Source organism: Limulus polyphemus, unplaced genomic scaffold (genome assembly GCF_000517525.1).
Source record: "Limulus polyphemus unplaced genomic scaffold, Limulus_polyphemus-2.1.2 Scaffold191, whole genome shotgun sequence".
NCBI lineage: Eukaryota > Metazoa > Arthropoda > Merostomata > Xiphosura > Limulidae > Limulus > Limulus polyphemus.
This window is the reverse complement of record NW_013665801.1, coordinates 384,448-396,778: the sequence shown is the minus strand read 5'-3', so window position 1 is coordinate 396,778 and position 12,331 is coordinate 384,448. Positions and strand designations below refer to the sequence as shown.

Genomic DNA, 12,331 nt, shown 5'->3' with positions numbered 1-12,331 from the left:
TACAAAATTCATCAATGTTGTTTAATAGCAGCTAACGGGTATAGAGGGAGACAGAAGCTGGTTGGCCACCAGGACAGATTGACACAATGTTGATAATTTTCATATGCTGAAGTTGGTAGCCATGACATTATGACCACTAACACATCCACACACGTGTAATTTGCTGTTATAGTTTCATCGTGATCGGAAACCCCTTTTTTTGTGCAGAAGTAAAAATTGATATTTTCACATACGTAAATATTTTCTACTGTTATATTATATTAAATACTTTCTTGAGAGAATTTAAGTTACAAATTATTTGAAAATTCAATCTTTCGACTATACAATCATACATAATTTTATTTGATAAATATGACTGGGACGACACACATAAGTCTTTTATAGCAAAATAGAAGTTTGTGGCATAATGAAACATTTTAATTGGAGCAGATTGACACGTGTCAGTTTGCTCCACAATGAGAAGTTGCGTGTATTTTTTATGCCCTTAAAACAAAGATACATATAATACAAAAGTATTTTGATTAATTATAACTAATACTTAAATGTTGAAAAAATTAATTAAAACTCTTGCATTTTCCTCATTGCGTTGCTCCCTTTCCATTATTTTCTTGTGATATTCCTTCTAGAATTTGAATTTCAAGCTATGCATCTCTTGTTGATCGTGTGTTGATCACTGGATATGTGGTTAAGTTTTGTTTACTTCTTTCGTTTGTTGGACGTCACGCAAAGCTACAGGTAGCCTATCTGGGCTAGTCAACCCTAATTGTGAAGTGATAGACTAGAGGGAAGGCAGCTAACTAATCAACACCACCAGGGATGTGAAGCAAAGTAATTCATCTTCACCGTCCGGCGCCGCCCCCCTCACTCCGGTATGTCTGCGGACTTACAACGTTAGAAATCGGGTTTCGATACCCGTCATGGGCAGAGCACATATAGACTATTGTGAAGCTTTGTGCTTAATTACAAACAAACAAACCACCGTCTGGCACGTCAACTATTGGCTGCGCTTGGCCCATTTATTATGAAGATACCCAGTGGCACAGCGGTATGTCTGTGGACTTACAACGCTAGAAACCAGGTTTCGATACCAGTGGTGGGCAGAGCACAGATAGCCCATTGTGCAGCTTTGTGCTTAATTAGAAACAAACAAACAAAGAAATCATGAAGATACACATACTAAATTAATTTTGCATAATAAAACAGACTCTGTGATAAAGCTCTGTTTTTATCTCTGACGAGTCAGGTTCAAATCCGTTCGATGTGACAAAATATCCACCCGTACTTTAAACTGTGTGATTTTCAAGAGTGATAATTAATCCCTTATCGTAAATTAAAGGTGGTAGCTGACTGGCTACCTATGGTCAATAATTCAAAATTAAGGACGGCGGCAGATAATCTGAGTAACTAACTTTGCCACACATACAAAATACAGTAAAACATAGTTTACGGATGTAAATATCTGAAGGGAATGAACTATAAATACCTTGTTGTTTACCTCTTCTGACTTGAAAAAACAATTAAGACTTCTTAGTTTTATCAAAGTCGGTAACACTATTTTTGAACAGATGGTGCTATTAACTTCTAATATGATATTACAGGTTGAACTTACTCGTTTTCTCATTACTAAAATTAGGAAATTATTCGACGAACAAAAAACAAAAAAACATGAGTCCAATTTTTGAGATCCATCACTGAAGTACATATGTTTGAAAGGAATTCAACCCCTAATCTGTAGCTCTTGACAAAGGCAAATCGAAAAACAAGACTGGACTTCTTGTAGTGGTGAATTGTAAGCTCGTTTGGCTTGTATTTGTATCTCTACGGCCAATTCCATTAACTTTTGACCAATCACTAAACACCACCTACTTAAACAAAGGGTTGAGAGCAAGTCACGTGACAATCACGGCCACTATAAAGCCGCGGTCGTGGTAGTACGGTATGTATCAGAACTATATGTTCACACTGTTTGACTTTTCGTAGTTTGTGCGTTTCTACTTAAATTGATCGTTTTGTAGAAGGGTACGTAAGATTCCTTTCTGTCGTAGAATATCTATACTCTCAGATATAAAGATGTGTTCAGGTTGGAAACTTAGAATTTCCAAGACGAGAATACTCCTTGTACTTAACAACATTGGCAAACAAGGAAACATTGATTGACCTGAGGCACTAGAACAACCCAGAAAGAATCCTGCAAAACTGTTGTACACTAGCCGTGGAAAAAAGTCTTGTAACAAATGAGAAACTACAAACACAGTGGTAAAAGGTGTCCACATGACCCTGGCAACAGTACGTAGCATAATCAAAAAGGATCTTCTTTTGTAAAAGCAGCAGAAGTCACATGAACAAAAATTACTTCCACGATCTACCAATTCCACAAAAGCACACCTCACGCAACTGGAGAATAAAACAGGTATCCGCGCTAACACATGCTCCAAAGTTCTCGCCTATAGATTTCTCTGTGATCGGACTGTCAAAACGAGCGCTGAGAAAGCGTTCAGGGATGGGAGATTTGCTTTGGACGTGACAACCTTATGACTGAGTCTTTAGCAATGAAACTACGCTTCTAGACTTTTGTCAAGATGCACAGTCGTCAGATAGAGCAACACGAACGAGACAGCATGGATTGTACTGACATGGTGAGGCTTTAAAATCGTTAATGTAACGTAACCAACTTTTTGTATTTGTTTTTCACATTAATATACTTTCTTAAACACGGTTGCTCAATATAATTCAGGAAATCTGTTTGTTTAGTTAGAGTTTTTGAGAACATTTTATTATCACAACTACCATTTTTTAACCATATTTTGACTGACATAAACCGATGTTTTAGTTATCACAGATACTTTTTCTCCTTTAATTAATCATTGCCGGTGTTTAATACATTTAAAAAGTGTTAGTAATGGTTGTTGGATATTTTAATTTATGAGAAAATAATTTCCTTTTTATTTCTCATGGCCAGGTGGTTAGGGCGCTCGACTTGCAATCTACTAGTCGCGGATTACAATGTTCGTTTTTTCAGCCGTGGGGGGCATTATAATGTGACGGTCAATCTCGCTATTCGTTGGTAAAAGAGTAACCCAGAGTTGGCGGTGGGTGATGATGACCAGCTGTCTTCCCTCTAGTCTTTCACTGTTAAATTAAAGACGGCGAGCGCAGGTAGCCCTCGTATAGCTTTGCGGGAAATTCAAACCAAATCAAACCAGACGTGGGTGTTTTATGTTGTTAAAAATCAGCTGACAAATATCTAACTATTGTAGTAGTCGAATACAACTACAAACGATAGCGGCATCACATTACAAAGAAGTACCTCTTAGAGCACATAAGAAACAAACATCTTGAACACTTTGTGCAGTGTGCCTTGTTAAGCGCCATCTCGTGTGAGAAAAATATATAATGCGTTTTTTTTTATCCCTAAATAAAATTCTATAACACTGAAAGCAACATATAGAACGTAATAATAGACCTACTTCACAAAGCTATAAGCGTGTTTGCAGAAGCAATATTTTGGATATAACTATATCCTGATATAAAAGATACGAATAAAGCTGCATAAAATTACACCAAAGAAGGTTAGGCGTGTGTAATGTTTAGATATTGGAACATTTTATTAATTTCCAAGCATTTTAAATGGCAGTACTAGGTCGTGTATTTTCGTAAAGGTTTATTTTTATTCTCAATGATAGGATTCAAGTTTCTCAGCCGTATAAGTTTTGAGATGTATTTATGTTTGAATTCAGGTCCGTGTGCAGCAGGTGTGGTGGGATTGAAGATGCCAAGATACTGTTTGTTTGGTGATACCGTGAATACCGCATCTCGGATGGAGTCTAATGGAGAACGTACGTATATAGTAGGATTTATTTGTTTTGTAATTTGATTTATAGTTCATATTTGGTTAATATCGTACTAAAACCCTAGTTTAGCAGTGTAAGACTAGAGGGAAGGCAGCTAGTCATCACCACCCACCGCCAAATCTTGGGCTACTCTTTTACCAACGAATAGTGGGATTGACCGTCACATTATAACGCCCCCACGGCTGAAAGGGCGAGCATGTTTGGTGTGACGGGGATTCGAACCCACGACCCGCAGATTGCGAGTCGAGCGCTATAACCACCTGGCCATGCCGGGCCGACCCCTTTGGTGGAATGTTATACCCTTATTTGATAATACTTCACCTTATAGACGCTTGAAGACGCTGAATCGTTCGCCCTTCAGTGGCACAGCGGACACAGATAGCCCATTGTGTAGCTTTGTGCTTAACTTCAAACAGACAAACAAAACAAACATATTTGCTTACTTATTTTTCTATTTGATCTCAAATATTTGTACGGCTAGCGCAGATAGCCCTCGTGTAGCTTTGCGCGAAATTCAAAACAAACAAACAAACTATCCACCAAAGGGTCCACTTTACTCCAAGAAAATCAAACTTAACAGTTGCCTATCCATTCGGAAGATTTAAAGTCTGGGGCTTTTTAACAACTTATTTCCGCTATAGAATCAGAAAAAAAAGGAAATTAGTGGGGGATAATAAAGTGCAAAGCAAGGGATTTTAATATTTCTTCGTACTTCAGAGTTCAGATTGTAATTAAATAAATGCGTTCTAGAGATAGACAATCAAAATCAGGTAAATATCGGTTATAATCCATTCTTTTACTGCAATAAGCATGTAAAAAAATCATACAGTATTCGTTTCTCTAGACGGCTGTTAAAAAGGGGCCTCAAGTTTTATTCTCTTTATCTAAATCTTACCCAAGTATTAACATTTCTAACTGATAAGAGACGTAATCAAGCAACATATGGTGCAACAGGTTTAATTGGGCGACGACAGTTTCCCTTAATAAAAAAGTACAAAATATTTCAAATGGAGATTTACACTCTATGTCATTACACAGGACATAAATTTCATTCAAATGTGACCTTTGTCGATAGGAACCCCCTTCCTGCTTCTCCCACTTCATAGTCAAACAAACTGAAAATGCTGACTAAAAGATGTTCGATTCAAGTGTACTTAAAATATGAAGAGTAATCATTTACTTCAAAGAGTTTTTTTCACCGTTCCAAAATGTTGTTGTTGTTGTTGTTTTAGCGCAAAGCTACACAATGGGCTACCTACTGTATCCACCGCGGGGAATCGAATCCCCGATTTTAACATTGTAAATCCGTAAGCTGACCCACCAGGAGACAGAGCAAGAAGAACTGTAATTACACATACAACTGATATAATGCCAAATACAAAGCCTACTGTCGTGGTGTTAAACACCAAGAGATGACGAAGCAAGAAAAGTAATAAGCATAATATTAGGGATAAAAATCACATTAGACTGTAGATGTGTTTTCAATATTCATCTTAGATTATTATAGATTTTAAATCACAGGCGTGGTTTAAAAAAAAATAGCATTTTGAGTGCAGTTTTTATGTGGCAAAAATGCTATTTTATACGAAATACAAAACATTTAATGTTATGGTATTAAACGACGAAAGATGGCGAAACAATAGAAATCAATAAGCCAAATATTTGTGATAAAAATCACTTTAGACTATAAATGCTTTTTTTTTCACGTTCCTCTTAACGAGTTCATTGCGGGTTTTAAATCAGAGTCGTTTAAATAGCCCTTACAATATATTAATTTGTCTTTTCTGTCACCTCGTTGACCAGGAAGATTTCACGTTCATTAAAAGTTCTTGTTTGTTTAGTTTTTGTGCAAAGCTACTACACCCTAATCATAAAATGATAAACTAAAGGAAAGGCAGCTGTTAAAAACCACCTACCGCCAATTCTTGAACTACTCTAAATGAATAGTTGGATTTGACCATCATTTTGAAACATACATACGGCCCCAAAGTGTAGAGCATAGTTTTATCTTATTCTTTAGAGACAACTGGGCGTGAAACAACGAACCTCAGACCAACAGGTCGGGACTTCACTGGAATTTCTTGACTATGTGGTGACGTGTGAACAACAAGAAATAAACATATATTTAAAATTCTATTTTTCACACCTCTGAGTTGAAATCAACAATGGTCTCACCAAAAGAATTGTGAAGAAAACATTGCAGTCTAGAGCAATTTGTATTATTAATATCATACCTAAGGAGCGTTTCTGTTTGAGTTTGGGGTTTTGTCCTTAAAGGGAAGAAAATTATTCGGACAGACTCATGATTTGAAAACAGCTCGTTTGTTCCAGAATGTTTGCGAAAAGCTACATAAAGGGCTATCTGCTGTTCCTAATTGCCCCCCCCCCCCAGTGGCACAGCGGTATGTCTGAGGACCTACAACGCTAGAAACCGGGTTTCGATACTCGTGGTGGGCAGAGCACAGATAGCACGTTGTGTAGTTTTGTGCATAATTACAAACAAACAAACAAGCTGTCCCTAATTTTGTTACATAAGGGCTATCTACTGTCCCTAATTTTGAACCTATAGACTAGCGGGAAGGGCCAACTCTTGGGCCACATTTGTCTTACCGAATAGTGGACTTTGACCCTCACAGCGAACCCATGACCCAAAAGTGCAGAGTTGCCTTTTCATGACAGCGTACTGTGAACCGTGAATCAATAGATTCATAGTCCAAGCAAGTTAACCACTAGATCATGCCTGGTTCCGTTTGAAAATAGATCAGATGGAAAGATGAAGGTATACTTTTATTCAGTTTTGTCCTTGTATTTACTGAATCAGAATGATAAGCTTCAGAAAAACCAGCACTATTATAAGGTTTAAGAACTAAAGTAGGCTAGAAATTAGTAGGGAACTGTTCTTAGAATGTTTTTTTCGTGAACCACAGAAATAGATTGGCTAAACTTGTCGGTAAGTTAAAATCTGTGACAAAACTCTTTGTATTTCATCGTATGTTTTCCCGTTAAACAAACAATTGAGTTTTTTTATACCAAATATTATTCATTTAACACTTTCAAAGCTAGACAGTCAACAGTTATATTTATCAATATACATGTATATATCATCAGCACGTAATGTTGGTACACAATACATCAATATGAATACCAGCCAAATCTGATATCTCTGATAGTTTCAGGAAAATTTCATAGGCCTTTCCGGTGGCTTAGTAGTAAGCATGAGGACTTATAACATTAAAATTTAGGGTTAGATCCCTAGCTGGTAAAACACAGGCAATCCATTGTGTAGCTTTGCGATAAAATAAAACAAACATTTCTAACATAAAGTTTCAAAAATGCTACAGAAAATTGGTTAATTTATGATTATACATTCCAATATTCAAAACAATAGATTTATTTGGATAGTTAGAATCCGGGTTTCGATACCCGTGGTGGGCAGAGCACAGATAGCCCTTTGTGTAGCTTTGTGCTTAATTACAAACAAACAAACCAATAGATATGTTTTTTAGAGTATATCATTTTAATACAATATTATTTAAAAAAAAAAGATTCTACACATTTCGTATTCTCAAGTCTATTTCTGATTTATTTTCAAACCCCAAGTTTGACAAAGAAATTTTCTATCCTTCAAATTCGAGATTCAATGACTCTATTTCTTTCCTTACAAATTCCCACGTTGCTATAGTAAACGATAATTTAAAACCTAAGATAATGACACATTCCTTCATGTGACGTCATAATAGTCGGGAATGTTAACCTTCAAGTGATTTTCCTATTTCGAAACGAGCAGACGATGAACGAGGTTTGAGGATTTAAAGAGTTGCTCCCCATTCATCAAATATACCTAAACTCAATATGAGCCAGTCAGCATATCCATTCATACGACATCAAGCAGACTTAAGTTTTCCTTGCAACAACTTCATATTATCATAATCTCAACAGCATATCGAGAAGATGAGGAAATTTTGGAGTTATCGGTTACACATTTGTCAATATTACGAAATCCCCACCAACCAAGAGCATCATTGTCAATATTCCGAAATCCCCACCAATCAAGAGCATCATTGTCAATATTTCGAAATCCCCACCAACCAAGAGCATCATTGTCAATATTTGAAATCCACACCAATCAAGAGCATCATTGTCAATATTTCGAAATCCCCACCAACCAAGAGCATCATTGACTCAAAGAGCTTGAATAAAGTTAAATTGCAATGTCTGATTACAGTACCTGGTGTACGAACAGTACAGTGTTTTCAAGTATCTACAAACGTATGCATCATTACGCTTCCAAAAATGAATAAATATGTTAAACCGGGTACCTAATTCGTTCCCTGTTTACTAACAGCTATTTTATTTTACACGACCTTGCACCGCTGTCCTCGTCACATTAGTGGGGAAGTGTAAGTTTACATCTCATTTGATAATTGTAGATGTATAGTAATCAACACGATCAAAGTTTATCGATCTATCTCTTATCCACTGTATCTTATTCAGCGAAGGTGAAAAAGGTAAAAAAATACATCTGTACATAATACGAGCCTGGTTCTGTCAAGTAAAACCTTAGTAGAGAAATAATCACATCTAATTATACGAGATGTGAAATGTTTTTTTCGACTGTTTTTTGCTGAAATCCCTCACATTATCTTTGCTTTATTTGAGATAGTTATTGACATTTGATTGTTAAACGAAGCTTTCAAAGTTCTCACGCTTTGGCTATCTAACGAATGGTAAGTTTACCATAGTTTGAGATGCAGTGGTGTTATTAAGTGGTCGTTCAGCTTTGGTTTTAAATTTACAATTAGCAGTGCTTTCTTCTTCCTTAACGTCCATTCATCTTTCGCTGAATCTATGATTTTGAAGGCTTCTCGCTACAGTCTTTACTTAGATGGTTGTAAACTTAACATACACTCTTTCAGTCCATATAAGTCCACTTCGTTTGGCTTATCCAAATACTAGTAGGTGACAGTTGTTTTTCCATAACGATTGTTTGTTTGCTTTAAGTTAAGCACAAAGCTACACAATGGGCTATCTGTGCTCTACCCACCACGGGTATCGAAACCCGGATTCTAGCGTTGTAAGTCCGCAGACATACCGCTGTGTTACTGGGGGGCTCCATAAGGGAAAAAAAGGCTAGTTTTATACAAACATTTTAAAAGCCAACAAAAATGTTCGAATAACATTTTATGCAGTCAGGATACCTAATAAGAATCTATTATTTTTTTATTGGTATAATTTCAGCTGTTTTTATCAGAAAAGAAACCTAGATTAGATTCGTATGTGTAAACATTGTTATTGGGTGATTATTTCATAATTGAGGTTCAAAGAAATAATAAAAAAAAGACTTATACACATTATAAGTGTTTTAATGATGTATGTTCTCTGAAGTATAAACCGAATTACTATGTGTTATTTTAAAGAACTATATGTGTGTGTTTCCTTTAACATCTATTAACTAGTAAATTTTGAAATGCGATGTTTCAATTGTGGGGATACCCCTAATACACGTATAATTCAATTATAATCAGGAATTATTATTACTTATCAAATATAATCATTCAACAAAATTGTTAATATTTTTGATAAACGCTTACAAAAACTATGATAATACAAAAGAAAAAAAAATAGCCACGTTACCAGAATGGATACCAATGCGAAGTTTCAGTTGTTCTCCTGGTCTGTGACGTATCTTGAACGTCATTACTGCGTTAAGTAGGGCTAGCGACATCCGAGCAACCTCTCTACCATGAAGATTGCCATTTCTCACCGGAAGTCCGGAAACAACCATGTACGCATCACCTATAGTTTCCACCTAATTTAAATAAATGTATTACACTAACGAACTCTACCGTAACACACACAAGCATTATTTCTTTACGAGGATCATAGCCTACTATGACAACCTAATACTGTCTGCAAAAATTACGAAACTACATTTGATAATTTTCACATGACTGAGTAGAGTGAAATTAAATATAATGTGAAAACATATTAAATCATATTTTTTTTTATCTTTTTCTGCATATATATTTAGCCACAGAAGTACAGAGGATCTTGATTATATTCATTTGAATACGTGGTAAAAGAAAATATTGTTTTGGTCATAAGAACGTTCTATAGACACCTCTGATTAAGATTATATGCGTGGTTTCCATGTTCTACGTGCAGGAAGGGATTCAGGACTCTTTGAAACTGTAATATTGTTACGCCTCCAGTCGTTAGTTGATTTTCCGTAACTTCGTTCCGACGAAACTTTAGCGACACAAGTCCTTTCTTAATAAAACTGGTTTATTCTTTCCGAATACAACTTTACGATACACTTAATTTCAACAGTCGCGCTATAACAAACGCTATAACAACGAACGTCTCACGTGCTCAACTTCAACAATACTCTCTGACTGCAGTTCAATTACTTATTACCTCTGTTGTTCCGTCACGTTGTGACCGTCTTATATATATACAAGACTAACACATATCTAGTAAATGCTAGGGCATTCTTGAAGGAACAGGATATTTCTAGAAAACGTGGTGTGATACTAGTCACGTGACCTCGCTGACGCAACAATATTTTCAAATCATAATTAATACTAATTATATTTTCTGTAATTGGCAAAAATATAATTATTTTCTTCCTCATTAAAAAGAAATGACTTGTAAATATATATTTATAAAAAGCCATTTTTTTAAAGTAAACAAGTAAATCAAATGACGGTTTTTAGAAACGTAGAAACGCTAGATTATGTGCTCTGATTTTCGTTTCTCGTATTCCAAGTTCGTGGAGAGCAACTGCCTAACATGCATGATAAAAAAAAACTACAAGAAAAACTCAATATAATCTTAGAGTTTTCTCGTGTAGCTTTATTCGTTTTACAGTTCGACGAGATCGGCATCTCTTAATTAAAAGAATAATAACAATAATCGTATAACCAACAGTACACTCCCTTCGAAAGAAAAACGGATTTTTGCTTCGGTACTTAGACGTTACTAAACATTTGATTACGAATTTAGATAAGCTGAAAAATGATAGCATTAATTTATTCGCGAATTGCCGGTCTTAATGTCCCTCGTGACATATATATTATTCTTCAATGACGCATTATTAAACTTCAAAAGCATCTTACTGTAAGTAGTTTCGTGTCGCAAACATCAAACATTTGTAAAAACCGTGTGCAAAACACGTTACGTATGGTTTCTCGCTAAAGTATTTGCATAGATGGTTGTATCCCATTGCTCAATTAATTAAACCACTGGTATTTTGTAATTGTATCTACCTTTTCAAACCAAGATAAAACATTTAAGAATGTGAATCGTAGAAAAATAAGGGTAATAGTATTAAGAAAATTGACTCAATTATATCGGTTCTGTTCACATTGGGGGAAAATATTTTCTCTCTGGAACATAAATGAAAAATAAACATGAGTAAAAGCAGAAATTAACAGCTTCTGTGTTTGCTCCCACTTATAGGAAACTGAACTCGCCAAATTGGCATCAAATAGCAACTATTTTCTTTCTCAACAGTAATTTATTTTATTTTAAGATTCTCTAATTCTGCTCTTATATTCTGCATGGCACACAAACAAGAATCTTTGGAATGATTTAAAGGAAATTATAGTTACCATTTTACGCTGTCACTTATTTTTGTGAACATGTAAATCACTATATAAATTAGCTTTTCAGTTTATTCCCAAGCGTATTTTGAACCAACCATTTTAATGAAGTGTTTTAAAATCGAGCATTTTTTTTTTCCTTTTGCAGTTCAATAAAATGCTTAAAATTTAATGGAAATATCCTAGAATAATTATCTTGTCCGCAAGATTTCCAACATTTATTAAAATATAAGATGAATTAAGTAATTTGATTTTATTTCATCTTTAAAAAGATATAAGAAAATATAATTCATTATAATTTATGGAACTGGAAGGAAAATTTATAAACATTTATTTTAAATAATAACGCACTGATGAAAACAACAATGACAAAAAATAAAACTTTTTACCTTGTAGACGTCAAAGTTTTCAATTATGGAATCAAAACAGGTGTAAAGATCATTCAGTAAGTCAACTACCTAAGAAAATCAATAACATCCTGCTAAAACTATTTAATGCAGTAGATAAATCAATAACATTCTACTAAAACTATTTAATGCAGTAGATAAATCAATAACATCCCGCTAAAACTATTTAATGCAGTAGATAAATCAATAACATCCCGCTAAAACTATTTAATGCAGTAGATAAATCAATAACATCCTACTAAAACTATTTAATGCAGTAGATAAATCAATAACATCCTACTAAAACTATTTAATGCAGTAGATAAATCAATAACATCCCGCTAAAACTATTTAATGCAGTGGATAAATCAATATACTGTTAAACCTTTTTAACACAGCGAATAAATCAATGTGCTGCTAAAACTTTTTTAACGCAGCGGATAAATCAATGTGCTGCTAAAACTTTTTAATGCAGCGGATAAATCAATGT

The 12,331-nt window shown here is 34.9% G+C and overlaps 1 protein-coding gene across 1 annotated transcript in view; it reads right to left on the bottom strand.

The window, feature by feature from the left end:
- Positions 1-4,782: 4,782 nt before the first annotated feature.
- Positions 4,783-12,331, bottom strand: part of LOC106478224 (atrial natriuretic peptide receptor 1-like) — a 155,352-nt gene continuing 147,803 nt past the window's right edge. The window contains exons 18-20 of the mRNA XM_022381782.1: positions 11,845-11,913; positions 9,481-9,660; positions 4,783-4,830 (exon numbers count right to left, since the gene is read on the bottom strand). Of these exons, the coding sequence (XP_022237490.1) occupies positions 4,783-4,830; positions 9,481-9,660; positions 11,845-11,913 (297 nt within the window). The remainder of the gene's footprint in view (positions 4,831-9,480; positions 9,661-11,844; positions 11,914-12,331) is intronic.